Source organism: Misgurnus anguillicaudatus, chromosome 8, assembly GCF_027580225.2.
Source record: "Misgurnus anguillicaudatus chromosome 8, ASM2758022v2, whole genome shotgun sequence".
Classification (NCBI taxonomy): Eukaryota; Metazoa; Chordata; class Actinopteri; order Cypriniformes; family Cobitidae; genus Misgurnus; species Misgurnus anguillicaudatus.
This window is the reverse complement of record NC_073344.2, coordinates 37,909,321-37,928,307: the sequence shown is the minus strand read 5'-3', so window position 1 is coordinate 37,928,307 and position 18,987 is coordinate 37,909,321. Positions and strand designations below refer to the sequence as shown.

At 36.9% G+C, this 18,987-nt stretch overlaps 1 protein-coding gene across 2 annotated transcripts in view; it reads right to left on the bottom strand.

Annotated features, from left to right (window-relative positions):
- nck2b (NCK adaptor protein 2b) overlaps positions 1-18,987 on the bottom strand; it is a 41,757-nt gene that overhangs the window by 8,585 nt on the left and 14,185 nt on the right. For both annotated transcript variants that reach the window (XM_055214226.2, XM_055214227.2), the window contains exon 2: positions 7,086-7,327. In XM_055214226.2, the coding sequence (XP_055070201.1) occupies positions 7,086-7,311 (226 nt within the window). In that variant the 5' untranslated portion in view covers positions 7,312-7,327. The remainder of the gene's footprint in view (positions 1-7,085; positions 7,328-18,987) is intronic.

The window sequence follows — 18,987 nt, the reverse complement described above, 5'->3', positions numbered from 1 at the left end:
AATCACATATTTATAAAAGGAAAGACCGATATTTTTAACCAATAATAAAACCTGACATCAACTCAACCAAAAATGTACTTTCTTCATCTCAAATTTACTAAAAGTCTGTGTAAAATTATATTAAATATGTGTTCTGAGTGTTATTAACCACCCAGCCAAATTGGAATGATAAAAAGAAACGGCAAGTAAATAAAATAAGTTATCAAAATCTTGTAAAAATAAGCAGCATTCTCTGCTTTCAAATGCTGCGCTGAAACCACGCACACTCTCGGGAAAGCTGCCATCCCTCTAAAGCCCGATTTATAGGTATGCGTAAGTTCTACGCCGTAACTACGGCGTAGGCAAACCGTAGCTCTGCGTAGCCTGACGTGCACCTCGCAAAAACTTTAACAGGGCGTCAGTTCTACGCAGACCGCAAGCGCTGTGATTGGTCCACCAGAACCCCTCCCATCAGGTTAAAAACTGCGTCATAGGTATTTCCGTTTGCGACGGTGAAAACAAAGATTAGCCAAGTTGAGGAGTGATTTAACTCAAACTGCAACAAAAGCCGCTGTTTATTTACTTCCATCATTGCTGGTCTTCTCAAATCATACACAACAAGTTGCTGTTTCTTCCTTGTTTGTGGGTAAACTTGCCAAGCTGCTTCTTCTCTGGCGGTCGCGCTGCTACTAAGGTTACACGCGTGGATACTGCCGACCAGCGGTTTGCGCGTGTTTGCACGTCGACGCGGAGGACGACGCAAAAGTATAAATGAAAACCGACGCGGAACCTATGCCATCGCGGCTACGCACAACTATAACGAGCCCTTTAAGTTTCAAATACAGCTATAACCTGAATGAATGCTCGCAATTAGAGATGAAACCGTATGAAAATTTTACATTATGGTTATAATGACCAAAATCACCACAGTTATTATTATGGTTTTGTGAATTTAAAAAACTTACTGATGCAAACCAAATTTAAAATTGATTTTCCATGTAAGTGCACTTTTGTTCGCATCAACATAAAATAAATAACATTAACATTATCATGGCATATTTGGGTTCATGAACTAAATGTTCATCTAGTTCAGATAAAGTAAGTTAGTCAGATTTTCATATAAACACAAAACAGATCAGCAAGTCATCTGTCTGTGCATGTTGTGAAAAAACGGGTGTACTTTATGACTCAGGGGTAAGCTGCACGTCACCTGCACTTGCAACAATCGCGGAAGAAACAAACAGAGTAGAAAGGAGCTTTAAAACTCATTAAATCACATCATTTAATGGAAAATGAATAGAAAAAATTGAAGACATATTCAGTAGACATGTGTCAGTACACCTAAATTAGACATGAATGTGTTTGTCTCACGTTATTGTTTATATTGGTTGATGCTGGAAAAGGGTTTTCAAACCATGACACTGGCAGGGGTCAAAAGGTAATTTAAAAAAATGACTCTGTAATACTAACCGTTGGATATTTTTTATTGCGGTTAACCATTAAACCGGTAATCGTTACATCTCTACTCATGATTGTGTTAGAGACAGGGCCATGCTCTGTGGCTCCAGTGCATCATCGAGTCACTGTTGTAACCCCGCCCAATTAGTACTAAACACAAAAATGTGGAAACACTGTCTAACAGTGTAACTACACAATTCAATACTACATAGCTCACAGCCTTTGTAACCAGTTTCAGCAATAACATTTCTAATGATTTAAAAACAATTCTTTGAAATGACTTTACACGGACTTCAAAAGCATGTTCTTCCAGATTGCTAACGTGCTAACTATGCAACTGTTGCAAAGGTTGTCAGGTACATTGCAACACTCGATCCAAAGCCCCTACCCTGATGATCATTAGTATTTGCAAATTGATGATTGGCTCTTTTAACTGGAAGGCAGTACCGATCTAAATCGACCATATGGGTGATTCTCACGAAACCATTGAAACACCACGGCACTAATGATTTTAGCTTTAAAATGTGTAATATAGTAACATTAAAAAGCATCAGAATTAACACAATACTGTGTTCTACCTTGCACAATGTGTGATTTCAACATAAGAATTTATAATTAGAAATTTTATCTCATTTTCTGCTGAAATTCTCATTACCGCAATGTGTCCGGCTGTGTTTGAACATGCGTTATGTTGTAATTTAATCAAATTAACACAAAAATATTAAGAAATAAAATAAATGGATGTTTTGCTAGACTACTTTAGATGACAGAAAAATATTAACTGAATATTCATGTATAATAATAATGAAGAAAAATTAGGAAAATTATGTGTCCATGCCTGATGTTCTCATCTTCGGCAAAACTTTTTGAGGACAGTTTAAGCACACATACAGAATTTTAATAAAGTTTGATTTTGAGTGACCAAGCACATGGACCAGTTACTTCAAGATGGCTACCAGGTAAGATAAATTTTTTTACAGTTAATTTGAAATATTGTCTTGTCAGAAGGCTTACACGACATTTTGATTATCATTACCGCAACAGATGCTTATTAAATGTTAATTTAATTAATTGAAGCATAATACTTTGATTTTAAATGCATGTGCAGAATCTCCAAATTATGTTCTTTCAGGTTTGTCATGTCATTTTGAAAATATGTCAGTGTTGATGTTTTCTGACTGTTGCGTTAATGAGATTTTTTAGGACTAATTTTTTAAATTATGTTACAAAAAGTGTTAAATGATAAGTAAAAGTTTTTAAATTAATGTTCCCATTTACTCCAGACTTTGTTTTTCAATGTCTGGTGGGAAAAAAAGTAAATTTAAGCAATTTTTACATTTTCATGCTTGACATTTTTAAAACCAAGTTTTCGTGAGAATCACCCATATATGTATATATTATATTATATCAATAGTCTTTGGTATAACCCATCTCATTGCATCTGAAGGAAATTCAAGAGTAAAATTAAGAACAAGTCTCTTTTCTATATGATTCTAAGAGGTATGGCAATATTGACCCATGTGTGAAAAAAAGAACTGAAAATGACAGAATAATGCATTTGAGAAAAGGTAGAGTGTGAAGTCAGTGATGAGGGGCGTAACCTTGACAACAGTCAATCAGGCACAGAGGGGAGGCGGGAACTTTATGCTTGCTTGAGCAGCACTGACTGAATGACCTCAGACACAAGCAGTGATGAGATCATGAGACCAGCAGGTGTAAAACGCCTATGCACTCAACCAATACACATCTCTGTGTGTGAATGGTAGAGAAACACCCGAATCTTACAAACACAAAAAGATCAGAGTATGCTGAAGGAACGCAGTGCTCAAACAGACCTATGGGCCTGTCCTCATAGGATGGGCCATCAGAGAAGGATATCTTTCTGCGAATGTTAATACTTATTAAAAATAACATGTTTTTCTTGTTCCCAGCCCAGATTTTCAACCACTACACTAGTCCAAGATTTGGGGTACCAACTACAGTAAAAGCCATAGTAAAAACCATCTTATATTAAGCATAACAATATGCTGCAGAACAACACATCATCTACAATCATTTGAAACAAGGTCTGAGCCCCCTTAGATAACATCAAAATTCGCTAGAGTCTCACTGGGTTAAGGACACAGAGGTCTTCGACCGCCAATCCCCAATTTCCTGTCATTTGTGAGGAAGGACCGAGTCCATGTGGAGCCATATGTGTCAGTAATTAAGCATAGCTTGTAATGCTTCATAATGGGAGTGAGGGAGGAAAGAAAGACAATGTTCTACAGAGGTCAATGCAATAGAGGACACAGAGCTGGAGCCCACTTAGTCTGACAGAGAAAGGATGGTGCAGTGTGCTCTCTTGACGTTTTGTAAATATCTGTCAGTGTGAAAGCAGAATGAAGTAGAGGATGCTCCTAATTGCTCTGCCTGTCTTAGAAAGCGATGATTTTGCACTCACAAAACAACCCTTCTTTTCAGTGTGTGTTTGTGTGTTATAGGGCCTTTTTACACCTGGTCAATTCTCTGATCAGATAGCTATAGATAGACTTGTTAAACATTTACGTTCGACCACATAAATGATCTTCTATTTCCGCGCAAAATGCAAATAACCTATTCATTACTCTGCCTTAAGAAGCTTGTTGAGCAGCGGAGGCGGGCCAACATGCACGGTCAAGCACAAGCAAATGAAGAGAGGCGCCGGCAAGATTGACAAATGACAAAAGCGGTCAACAAAGCGGTCTAACAAAAATTGTATTGTTAAAGAGCCAGTAAGATGCACATTTTAATCTTCCTATCACTGTTTATATGTCCCGGACAACAGGTTTAAATGCATGCAAGGTCAAAAAACAGTCATTTTCTCAAAATATAAATGTAATTTTCCCCCATTTCTCAGAGATCCCCAAATGAATCGTGTGAAGGCGTTCAGCGTCTCACTCTGCCTAAACCCCTGTGATTGGTCAACTGACACAGTCTCTGCACAGTCCAACAATAGTGCAACATGTATTAATCTAGTGCTAAAATGACTTACTAAGAAGACATTATTATCGACATCAATACACATCATTCATCATTAGTCCAAGTTCTAAAAACGACGACAGACACTAACATTTTTACACTCATTTAAGCTAACCAGGCCACAGCTTAACTGCAACATGTGTTGCTAGTGCGGCTTACCTATATGACATTACAGTAAACTAGACATTTTAGAACACTCGGGGGAAAATAAACAATGTAATAATCGTGCATACAGGTTGTGGTTAGGAGACACATGTTGTTCCAAATAAAGTGGGTATTGAACCATCTTTCATTGGCAAACATTTAGTAAATCCCTCCTTGAAAAAGTAATTTTAACCACAGATTCTTCACAGCCAAACGTTTAGTAAATAACTCCTTGAAAAAATAATTTTAACCACTGATTCTTTATATCTTCATGCTTTGGTAGTAAAAACAACACAAACTGTCGTTTCTCCCGGGCAAGACTGTAGGCGGAGATTATTATACAAAGTGTTCGTATCTACGTAGATAGAGACAGGCAGGAGATTCAATCCATATGACGACTTGTTTCAGTGATTCAGAGTCGACTCCCTTCTTTAGAAGCCAATAAATAATTGTGCACTTTTTGGTTTAACTACTTTGCACATTGTTTACATTGATGGACAGCTAAATAATACACTGCAATAATTTTCTATTTTGGATCTGTGTGGCTCTTTAAAAATAAAGGGTTGCAGTGATACCTTAAAAGAACCATTTTTGGTTCTCCAAAGAACCTTTTGGGGACAGGGCTTATCCTAGTCCCAGAATAAAATGCATGTTTAAGAATCCTCAATTTAAAAACCCCTTGTATTGACATATTTTAACACATCAGTGTCATTGTTTTGTCTCAAGATGCAGACCAGTATTGGGTTTTTTTGTAAGGTTTGTTAGTAAAAACTACTTAAATCCTAATAAGTCCTAATATAACTAAGTCTATGTCCTGGATTAATCTAAACACTGTCCGGGAAACCGTGCCACAAGGTTTTTTGGAGAACCAAAAATGGTTCTTTTAAAATATCACTGCATAGAACCCTTTTAAAACCAGTATTTTTAAGTGTATGTGAATTCTTATTTCACATACACAGAGAAGCTTCTTAAAATAACCATTTCTTTCTCAACTTATCCTTAGTTGCTTAGCCTAGTTGTACCACGCCATAGAAAAGCACTATTAAAAATCTAGCTGCAAGTAGTACTGTAGGTCATTTGGGTACTTTTTGCCTACTGTTTTTCCAATACTATGAATTTTTTAAATAATTACTCAACTTTCTTACTTTAAATTTTCTTACTATATAGAATAGAAGTAGGCAATTTCAAAGTGAGTGTAGTGTATTAAAATGCTATGATCTAAAAATCTAAAGATACTACAGTAAATTAAGTTATCATACAAATGCGCATTAAAGTCAAGAAAAGGTTTCTATCTAAATTCCCAAGTAAACTACCAATTTAATACATTTATCAACCCAAGCCACAGTCTAATGAAAACATACAAGCTAGATTTGAAATCTAAATTAAATTTTGCAACAAAAAAACAATGTAATTTACACAACTGAAACTTCAACAACAAGATTAGATTTTTTGCCAGCTTGGGTAACTTGGAGTCTGCCCCAACTGATCTGCACATTTACCTTCACCTCATTGCGACTGGCATTTTTTTCCTCTCGTTTGCAAATATTTACATGTTCTCAACTTTCTTGCACTGTCAATGCCTGCTTCAAATCCCACAATCCCGTGCATGAGCCTGTTGTCTGCTCTCATTTAGAATAAATTAAAACGCTCTTTTCTGCGGCAGTAAAAACGAACCATTAAACACAAATCAAATCAAGGGTCTCTCTGTTGCAATTCAATTTATCCGTGAAATATGTTTCCTGAAACCACTATGTACTTAGGATTGGAATATTAAACAGGATGTGGAAGAACAGGCGTTCCTGCTATTAGCACGGCTCATTTCCTGCCATCTGCATATTATCAACTGCCTTTAGCTTGTACGTCCCAAGTGGTTAAACAGCGATCATAACACAATTAAAATCTTCACAACAATAACCAAGCTCCTTTAAAAACAAAATCATTGTGCGCAACGTTGCACCACAAGTGAGTGTCAACATGTGATTTGGCGAATAAAAGCATTATTATTTATTTCGCAAATCCTGGCAAACTACAAACCCTATAAACCCGGAGATCAAACAGGAATACTACAGTTGAGTCCGGTCTACACGTTTCAGCCTTTACAGCCAAGATAGTTGAGGCTGAGACCTTTAAACTCGTGCACATACATTATGCCTCAAGACACAGCTGATCGATCTGTTCACTCCTCTCTCCTGTGTGATTAATAGGCCGAGAAACGTATTAGGTTTTACAGCAGAAGACTTTAAATTACACCCTTTAATGTCGAAGGTTCTTTGTGCATCTCTGAACTGTCTGAAAGAACATTGGATAATGATTCTGACCAATATATAGGTTATTTTAAATAGCTCTATTTTTTTAAGGATGTTACAAAATCAAACTTTCCAAAATAATTTACCTTAAAACATAAGCTTACTTGAAACATAGTTTAAGCTACACATTTTATTGGTGGTGTTGTCTCTTTAGGAGTTGAGCAGTCGACCCCAAAATTGATAAAGTAAGTCCCTTACCAAAAGTATCTTTGATATTTTTCACCAGAGACCCTTTCTTCAGACTGTTCTTGCGTTCGACATAGTTGGAGGGAACGAAGCCCGTTCTGTTGGATGCATTTCGTACCCGCCACCATGTTTTCGTGTCATCCAGGAGCCACAAGCGCTCGTTTTTTCTAATGTCAAGTTCTTGGTCCTGCTGCGCCGTGTAGTCCCACTTGGCAATGACAATCGACTCCTCTGACATTTTTCATGGAGTCTCTCTGCAATATAAACAAAAGAAAGAGAGATTAGGACTCCTGTCGATTTAGAAAGCAAGACTGGTGCGTACATGCCCTCTAAATCGGCATAAATTCAGAAGGTTGGCAGCCAACATTCCGAAAGAATTTTATTAGACTTAGGCAGCACTGGCGTCCTGTAGGCTCATGCAGATTGTCTTACTGTAGCACTAGCTAGTGTGCAGAGCACTGCTTTTCTCTGAATAGATGTTGTCTGTTTGGAGGTGAGCTTGTTTCTCACACACATACACACAACATTTACACACCCAGCACAAACAGCAGCAACTTCGCACTAACGATCTCGGGCCATCCAACAGCTTTAAAACGATTCCCCTTTTCACCTTCCCATCTTAAATGCAGTGAATTATTTAATACACACGCTTAAGCTGAAAGGGAGAGAGATACTGAAATAAAGGATGAGAGTGGACAAGGGACTGTAAAGAATCAAGAATTAAATGAATTACAACTAAACGATTTATGTAGTTTTGAGATATGGGGTAAAACAAACACCACAAATTTACATGAAATTACTCAGAAATAAGTTAACAAACATAAACCCATCTACGTTCTTTATGCAAATATATTTAGGGATGCACCGATATGGACCTTTTGGCCGATAACGATAACCGATAACTCTTTATATTTGGGGGCCGATAACCGATATCTATTATAGGCCGATAAATATTCATATTATTTTCACAATGAAAAACTCGCAGACCGCAGACATCTTGTCTTTGCGCTAGACTAGCATACTCTTCTTAAGCCCGCAACACGTATCATCTTCGTGCTATGTCACAGAAAGCACCAATCAAAACTCCACATGGCCAGCAATGAGCAAGTGAAGTGGTTCGACAAACCAAAATAATCCATAATTTATCGGCTTTCATTTATCGTCTTAATTTTGCTATCAGACCGATAACCGATAATATTAAAAATAAGCAGTTATCGTCCGATAACGATATGTCGGCCGATATATCGTGCATCCCTAAATCTATTACACTTCTAATCTTTCACAATGGTTTCCATCCATCCACCCATCCATGTCTGTATGTTTGCCCGTCTGTCTATCCATCTATTGATTCATCAATTCATCAATGTCTATCTATCTATGTCTATATATGAAGAGCTCAGATGCAAAAGTCGCGTATCTATCTTTCAATCCATCAATTACCATCTATCTATCCATCTATAAACCTGTCTATCTATCCATCCATCTATAAACCTGTCTATCTTTCCATCTATAATAAACCTGTCTATCTATCCATCTATAAACCTGTCTATCTATCATCTATAAACTTGTCTATCTATCCATCTATAAACTTGTCTATCTATCCATTGATAAACCTGTCTATGTATCCATCTATAAACTTGTCTATGTCCATCTATAAACTTGTCTATGTATCCATCTATAAACTTGTCTATCTATCCATCTATAAACTTGTCTATCTATCCATTGATAAACCTGTCTATGTATCCATCTATAAACTTGTCTATGTATCCATCTATAAACTTGTCTATCTATCCATCTATAAACCTGTCTATCTATCCATCTATAAACCTGTCTATCTATCCATCTATAAACCTGTCTATCTATCCATCTATAAACCTGTCTATCTATCCATCTATAAACCTGTCTATCTATCCATCTATAAACCTGTCTATCTATCCATCTATAAACCTGTCTATCTATCCATATATAAACCTGTCTATCTATCCATCTATAAACCTGTCTACCTATCCATCTATAAACTTGTCCATCTATCCATCTATAAACTTGTCCATCTATGTCCGTCTACTTTTCTATCTGTCTATCAATCCATCAATTCATCAATGTCTATCTATCTATGTCTATCTATAAATCTGTTGTCCGTCCTTCCATCCATCTATTTGTCGGTCCATATATAATCCATCAGGTTATCTATGTTTATCCATCTACAAACCTGTCTACCTTTCCATCTATAAACCGGTCTACCTTTCCATCTATAAACCGGTCTACCTATCCATTTATAAACCTACCTATCTATCCATCTATAAACTTGTCTATGTCCGTCTATTTTTCTGTCAATCAATCCATCAATGTCTATCTATGTCTATCTACAGTATAAATCTATCTTTCTGTGCATCTGTCCATCTATTTGTCTGCCCATATATCAATTCACAAGTTCATCTATGTCTATCCATCTTTAAACCTGTCTGTCTATAAATCCGTCCGGCCATCCATCCATCTTTACATTTGTATTTTAAACACCTTTAAGAATAACAATAAACTCATAAAAACTATTACATAAATGTAATTATCAGAATTATAAAATGATTTACAAATGAACCAAAACGTATCTTTTAGCATTTTCAGTGTAGTCAGCCTTTGCCTAGAAATTACAGAAATATTCTGGCATTTATCAACCATCTTCTTTTAAGTATTATGCTCTTTACTGATGAGTTCCTAAAAATGAAGCTCTGGTTGCCTGTTTCCCTCCACTATATGGTCCAAGACATCAAAAATAAAAGATGTCAACTAAAATTTCAGTCTACAAAAATATTTCCCAACATTTAGTTAAACACCTTCAGATCAAGTAAGCAGAAGTTACTTTCATAAAAGCGTGACCCTATGTTGGACTGTGTGTGAGTGTTTGTGAAAGAGGCTTTATTGGAGCATGATGGTGCTGTGACAGGGCTGCTTCCGGCTCCAGGGAAGTCAGTGTATTGCTGTCCAATCACTTCAACAGCTGCCACACACACACACACACACACACACACACACACACACACACACACACACACACACACACGCACACACACGCACACACACGCACACACAAGCTGGATCAATCCCAACCAGCAGGGAATGGCGGATGCTTCATGATACCATACACAAACACTGGCCACTTCATTGCTTAACACTCCACATCGCTGTTGGCAGAAAGGCTCATCCAAAATGCCAGCACAAAATGACATGTAACTGTGGAATAGTGGCAAGTTGCCCGTATCTCTGCAAATCTCCACAAATCGCCTCTCTAAGGGGGAGATACAAAATGACAGCTTAAAGAAAGCAACAAAAAGGCAGACAGGTTTAAACTGGTACTTGATGTTTTTATAGAGCAAACAGAGCAGTCATCATCCAAGACCTCATCGAGATCTCCATGTTCCATTCTGTCATTTTTCAGTAAAATGAGGAAACCAGTTGACTGGCTGATAAAGCTGTCACATCTGTCAACACCAAACGATACGATTACAATAACTGCCTGGCGACCGGCATTTTAAGCAGCATGAGGGGAAATTCTCCCCTATAATAAACACAAACTTTCTTCTAGATCCTTCCTGGTATGGTGTTGAAAGAGTATCCAGCTGTGAATTCAGACAGGAGAGCAGATTTTTGGGGGGGTTGGCACTCGCCTGTCAAACTAGAGTCAGTCTCTTATTTGTATAATAAAATACAGCCTGGAGTACACATCTGCAAAATATGGTTATTTGGTGCTTGTAATGTAGTAACAGTGTTACTCAACCATTGAGCTAAGCTCAAACAATCATATCCTATGAAATCATAATTTTGTTATGCAACATGATTACGGTTTTAAACTTCCCTTTTTAAAAGCAATCCTATTGAGCTGCTGTGGTTAAAAATCAATCTCCATTACCAATAAACACAGCACTAATGACTGACTGTGGAGCACAGTGTCATGATATGAAGGACAAAGAAAATCAGGACTTCAGATGACAAAATAATGCACATTTTGAATATGTAAAATTATTTTCGTAAGTGAGATTAATTCTGATCAGTAAAGGCAAATACTTTTTCAATTGTTTTTACGTATTTCCTGAATATGTGAATCATTATCATATGATGTTTCGTCATGCGACACAAAAACCAATGAGATTTATGTGAGAATTAGAGACCAATGAGAATTATTAATATGCCACCATATTTTAATCTACCAAGTTGACATGCAACATATCGATTGATAAATGCGCATTGCTTTTTGTCTCAAATTTATCCTTTTGCTTCCGAAGACATGTGGTCCTGGACCACAAAACCAGTTGTAAGGGTCAATTTTAAAGGGATAGTTCACCCAAAAATAATGTCATCAATGACTCACCCCCATGTCGTTCCAAACTTGTAAGACCTCCGTTAATCTTCAGAACACGGTTTAAGATGTTTTATATTTAGTCCGAGAGCTTTTTGACCCCTCATTGAAAATCTACATTGTTCATGTCCAGAAAGGTAATAAAAACATCATCAAAGTAGTCCATGTGACATCAGTGGGTTAGTTACAATGTGTTGAAGCATCGAAAATACATTTTGGTCCAAAAATAACGACTTTAATCAGCATTGTCTTCTCTTCCGCGTCTGTTGTGAAGCACATGCGCGAGACTAAAATCATGTGACTGTATTTTTTTGTTTGTTTGTTTGTTTTTTTGTGCGCCCGGGCTTCCTTTACAGTCAGAGGGAGACGCAAGCTATAAGTTAAAAAAAAAACAATTTCGCAAACATGTCTAAGGATAACACGTCATCCGCGTCACTGCAGTCAAGTGACTTTGTTGTGAAGCGCATGCGCGAGACTAGGCGCTTAAGAAAAGACGAATGCTGAATAAAGTCGTAATTTTTGTTATTTTTGAACCAAAATGTATTTTTCGATGCTTCAACACATTCTAACTAATCCACTAATGTCACATGGACTACTTTAATGATGTATTTATTACCTTTCTGGACATGGACAGTAGGGGAGAACCGGGGCAAAAGTAACGTGGGACGAAAGTAACAAAACGATTTTCTCCAAGCCCTGATAACAGTTGCATTCCAAAGTATGACATCTTTAGCACACAAACCCTTGACAGAGCTGTCAAATATCGCGTTATTTACACACCGTTTTCCACATGTAGATCCAGAAAAGGTGTTTTCAACCATGATAAGTAAATTCCAAAAGCGGACACGTTGCGTTTCTCGTTTCATGTGTTACAATACTGATCAATCTACAGGTTATTTATTGCTCTAAAACATCCTGAAGTTTGCCTTTTCAGAGTTTTTCAAAATTAAAGTAAATCGTTTTTAAATGTGAGGAGATACTGCCGGGTCGAAAGTAACACTTGTTACTTTTGTCCCGCTGCTAATGCTGTTGTATATGTTGAAAATTTATATTATTCTAATATTGTTTGAGTTTGAGTTTCTAATTTTATTTGAGTTTGGAACGACATGAGGGTGAGTCATTAATGACATTATTTTCATTTTTGGGTGAACTATCCCTTTAAGCTTTCCATTGATGTATGGTTTGTCTGGCCAATTTTGATGCCAATTTTGCGTCATTCACTCACAAAAATAAAGTATCAATATATTTTTGTAGGAAATTTACAAAGTATATTTATGGAACATGATCTTTACATCGTATACTAATTATTTTTGGCATAAAAGATAAATCTTTAATTTTAGCCCCATGACTTTTTTGCTTTTTCTACAAATATACCAGTGTGACTCAGAACTGGTTTTGTGGTCCAGGGTAACATATATTAACCTACTAAAGTCTTCTGTATTACTTTAAAGATGTACAGTAGGTATGTGCTTTTTGGAGCTTCACAATGTTGTCTTCCATACAAGAAGATGACATGGCGACATTTTAATATAAAATTGCTTGTGTTTAAATGATGAAACAAATCATATGCATCTTGGATGGCATAAGGGGTCGTAAAATACGAGAATTCTCCTATTTGGGTGAACTATTCCTGTTGCAAGGTGCGACTTCAGACAGACTAACCATATATGGTCTAAAGACTGAATCACACAAATTCATGTGATCAGAGATGTTCAGTTCTTTCTCATGGTTTCTGCAGATTTCCCATAAACTGACAGCTGGATAGTGAGCCAAAGAGCACTTGAGTTCCCTCTAACAAGAATCTTTCCCAGCATCACAGATTCAGGAAGCAAAGCAGTTTTCAGACAAAGAACTTCTGGGCTCTCTTGTGAACACCTGCTCTACACACAATGAAGCACTCTACTGCTAATACTGTGAAATAGAAGTCTTTTGAAAACGCATCGAATTGGATGAACCCGGGAGAACAAGATGAGGATTTTAGAGCATCCATTGGAGAAACGCCATGTGGGCTGCAAAGTGCGTGTAGAATGGAGAGAGTGCAGAGCCAAAGGAAAATGCAGAACTGAAGAAAAGAAAATGGAAAGAAAGAACAAAGAAAGACGTCGTTTCTGCGTGATGCTTATAAATATTAGTGATATCGTATCATGTTTAAATACTCACGTTACCAGAAAAAAGTCAAAGTGTCCGGATGTAACTGTAAAGTGAGCCAGTGACCATTCGACCATCCGCTCTGATGTTCAAAAAACGGCCCATATAGCCTTTATCTGGACATTTTAAAGTACTTTAAAGTCCGCACAGTAAGAAGGGATTTCAAGGATTTCCCAAATATTGTTTTGTTAAATTGAACATCAATTAAAATCAGACATTTTTTTACCCAGCCCTAATGGTTATTGGTGTCAAACGAATTGGTTTGATTATTTTAGAAACTAATCTACTTGAATTTTCATCTCTTGGGTTTACCGAAATGGCTCAAAAACATATAAATATTCACTAAGCGGCAGGTCTCTGGGCAAAAACGCCATTAAGGCAAACATCAGTTACCAAAACTCAATATAATAAAGTAGATTTGGGATGTGCTGGAATGAAAGATTTGCATCACAGAGTTGCTAAGGATTTGTAGGCTGCACATTCATCACACTAAGGTCTCCTATTTAAGGCAGATCTGAGGATATAGGAAGACCAGACTGGCACCAGCAAGGTGTACCAAACAAATAAAGTGGCTGGTGCAGTGTCTCCCACAGGATTTTGAGGAACTGTGGCGGTGATGACATCACACGCTATTTAGCATATATGTGACATCATCACTTGTTTGCGTTTCATCGAGTGTGGGGACCTGAAATATGTTTCACTTCTACTTTTTGATCTGTCACATCATACTGCATTTGAACACAACTGAATGCTATTTTTACATATTATCTGTTCTGTTGTGAGACATAAAATGAGTAGACTATAAAGTAGTGACTAAACACGAACCAGTAACCTGCTGTTTCTTTAACCGCTGCTAAAATTCAGATTTATAAATGCGTCATCGTCTAACAAAATCACCATACATTTACATTGAAGAGAGAAAGCTCGCACATCAAGAAAACGTGAAAGACTAATGCTAACCTTTCATTAAGTCATGATAACTAGATCAGTCGTGTTCTTTGTCATTATATCAGCCGTGACTAATGACGTTTACGCGAAAAAGAAAGTATATGGAGTAACGGACATTAAAGCACTGCCACCTTTTCAATGTCATGTGACAGAGAGACGCGCACCACAAGTAAATCAATGTATGGGAAACACTGTGGTGTGTGTGTGTGTGTGTGTGCATGCATTAAGGTTGCACAGTTAGATATAATGTTGGATTGTGAGTTGTGTGGGGATGAGGGGCAGCGATTAGGCAAGTGGGAAAAACTGGAATAGAGGACAAAACTGTGCATTTTACCATGGTAAATGTTTGCATGTATTTCTGTTAATGAGTGTATTCGTCTTATATTTTCAGTGCTCAGTTTGTGAAGCTAAACTATTGGACTCGTCACTCTTAAAGCCAAATGCCTGGGAAAGCCTTGACCCTAAGCAGAAGAAGGGATCAAGAAAGAAGAAAAAAACAGAGAAAGGGGGAGGGGAGTGTGGCCACATGGGCCAGCTGTGACACACAGGAAGTCAGAGACAGAACACAACAAAATCTGTAATGATTTACTCATCCCTGTATGACTAATTTCTTTTCATATATACAAATATTTAAACTTACTCAATCTGGTATGATCAATTTCCTTGAATGTGAATGTGTGTGTGTGTGTGTGTGTGTGTGTGCGCGCGCGTGCGTGCGTGCGTGCATGCGTGTGTGTGTTCTAAAATGTTTTAAGAAATGATACTGATGGGATCACTTTCAAAGCTATTTTTTCAGTTAATGAACACAAAACCACTGCCGGCAAATCTATACGAATTTAAAGTGATCACATATTTGAAATGGCAGATGACATCGTGAAAGCTCATTGCTGAAGTTCAAACATAAAATTGCCTCCTGCGTTCCTGCAATTGCAATGAAACTGACTACGTAATGTTTTTATTCTATTTGACAACGCCAACAGTTATGATTCGCCAGATTCGATGTTTAGTGTGCTGAAGACATCTTTTGGCTATAGCAGCTGTAAACACAACACCATAGTTACAATAGTAAACAATATAAAACTATTGCAAAAGTTTTTATCGAAGGAAATGTACAATAGTAGTTACTGCCATTACAGGTAAATGATTTCCGCTAGTACTGCGACGCATGAGCAAACTATCGAAGTTATCGCTATCGTCTGGCGGTTCAGATGCTTATATAGTTATCTTTATAGTTAAAGTGTGAACGGCCAATTAGAGTGTACGGTCAAATTAAGCGCATGTGCGTTTCCATGGTTACTCACCTGGCCTGAAGTTAACTTCTGGTCTGTCTTTATTTATCGGTCTGGCTAGTGGATAAACTGACCTCTGGAACAAGTACTTAATAAATGCTTTGGTTTTCTAAAGATGAGGGGAGATGATGAGCATGGATCGCTGCTGTGTAATTTTACTTGGTAATGTTAACTTAGTATAACAGGTGATACAGTTTAGTCATGATTGAAACTAAGATAATTTATTTATTTATAATTAAAAATAATTTAGTATATTTATTTATTTTTGCTTGTTGTTATTGATTCTTTGCAAGTCTACTGGAAGTTAAGTTTGGTCAACAATAGCAGTTTATTTATGTTGTTGACGCTCAAACGGTCTAAATAAAGTGAATATAGTGTACTATAAGCTACATTATTGTCCTTAAAAGAATAAAATAAAGTCATTATTTTCCTAAATCTCATTTAATCGCATTCTTACAGGTTGACCGATACCGATAACTAGGTTGGTCCATATTGCCGATAACAGATTAATCGACCGATAGTTTTTTAAATAGATACTGGATAAAAAACAAAACACTCAAAGTAAAACAGAGCTGAAAAGTAATAAGACAACAGTAGTGAACCATGAAAATGTATATATTAAATATAAAAAATATATGAATTATATTAACAAGTTTTGAAGTACTTGAATACTTCTGTAAAATACTTAACATAAAACATTTGGGTTGGATTTATACTGTACACTCTAAGAATGGATGTGTTAATGTTAACACATTGTTTTATGTTAAACTATTTAACACATTATGTGTAATTTTAACACATTATGTGTCATTTCGTGTTGATTTTGTGTTCAAATGAATAAAAGAGATAACACAAGATGTGTTAAAACAACACAAAGTGTGTTGTTCCAAAAATAACAGAGAGATGTGTTAAGTTAAGGACAACACATTAGATGATTAGACACAAGATGTGTTATTTTAACACATTTGTTTTAAGAGTGTACTAATATTAGTGTCATTTCAGCCTTGACGACAAACTTGGGTTCCTGCTGTTGTTTCTCTCCTAATGCAGCATCTATTCAGCAAATAAATGATTTCATAATGATATGAAGCAACAGATGCAACCTGGAACAACTATCGGCAATGAACTATCTGCGCCGATTAATCGGCAAAACCGATTAATCGTTTATCTTTAATTCTTGTATGCATAGTTGGCACATAGACATATTGTGCCAGGTTGGATGTCAGTGATGCTACAGGAGAGAGATTTTCAGTGTTTCAGTACTGACTTTCGAGATGTTTGTCACACAACTATATGACTAAGACGAATGTAGCGCAAAGTCATTTTTTATGGTACTTTCATGTTGCTTTACTTTCATGTTATTTTATTGCTTAAAGTTCCTTGTTACCAGAGGGGAAAACTGTCTTTGATTCATATATAAGTGGAAAAAGATGATAGCAAGAAGCTTTTCTTTGCTCTTCTATTTTTACTGTCAACACGATTACAACAAGCACTATTACAAAGCACAGCTTGTCCACACAAACACAACAAATAAGACAAGTAATAACCGCTGACAAGATCTACATCTTTGACAAACACAAGCTGTAGTGTTCGGGTTAGGTCCAAGGGTTTATTATGCCTAAGATGAAGCCAGTTACTGACATTCAATAATGCAACCGAGTATTTCAGGATGACAAATTCGAATCAGCTGTAACCTTTTTACTCTGTGGGAAGTAAGAGATGTAACTACTTGTGATTTCAGCAACACACACAAGTCAAGCATAATTTGGCACAAAATTCCATTTTCTCCCTCTGTTTGCAGACATGATGATGCTGTGCATGCCCACTGGTGTACTAACAAGGTAACAGACGTGCACATAATGTCTCTCCCTGTTGAGTTTCAGGTTTACCAGCTCACTGACTTTCACACAACATTTAATTCTGCAACAAATCCACAAATTGCCAATGTTAAAACAATCCCTAGAGGCCTGCTGGTGCTGTGTGTGTGTACATTTTAGTTATGTATTTGTGTATAATTTTTGCCTTCTACGACATGATGTCACATGAAAAGGTGGTTGTATAAACCACAATACTGTATGTAGTAAATAGATCAGTATGAGGTTATTTGTTGATTGTGAAGAAGAAAACAAGGCAGCTAACTAGATTTTAGAGCATATATATAGTTTCTGAAGTTACCAATTCAATTCAATTTTATTTATATAGCGCTTTTCACAATTGCTAATTGTTTCAAAGCAGCTTTACTTTAATACATGTAGGAAAAGCATAGAAAAGCGAGTGTAGTAATAATATAACGTATACAGTAAAGTAGTAAGTTAAGCCAAAGGTGGCGAACTCGGAGAAAAACCCTTCTGGCTGGTCCAGAGGGTAAACTCCTAGGAGGAGAAAAACCCCTGAGAGAGATACGTTTATATTTATATATAAATACTACCAATGTACTCTAGATTCTTAAAAATTGCTTTAAAAGCATTGTGTTATCTAATGTGAGCCTATCATATCATTATCTTGCTTTTCTGCATAAAAAAACCTGACAGTATACTTAAAGTCAAACCTTACAGCATAGTACTTATAACCTTTCATCTTGGACTTCAAAGTTTCTAAAGAAGCCATGACCTTTGAACTTTATGACATCTGACTTCTTTATCTGCTTTAACATATTCCAGAAATCAATGGTTGTTTGGAGTATCTTTGTTCTTCTTATTTCTTTTTTGGCTTTTTTCGTATCCATCTCTCTCTATTCCCTCCATCCCTGTTCCTCTTTCCAAAATCCCACGGTCTTAATTCACACGGGATGTAAAATCTTTTTCCCTAGCTTAAACTTCTATGCTCGCAATCTGCTGGTTCAAACCGCAGTTCCCAACAGGTCCAGCTGCAGTGTCTTGGCTATGATTAAGAGCAAATGCATCCTTTCCCATCCTGACGTACGACGCAGGTGCAGACAGCCCAGCTCAACCCGACGGCACTCTTGAGCCAACAAGAAACTAAAAGCTGCAGTGGGAAGCTGGTAAATTTGATTGACACCACAATACCATGCAGAACGCTTAGGGGGGAACGGCACAAAGCACTCTAAATCTGTCCCAATCTAATTAACTGCTCCAGAGGGGGAAAAAATTTATGTGGAACTCAAATTTGAGACCACTCTGTATTTGGCACTGAGGACCCATACAGCTGTCAGGAATCA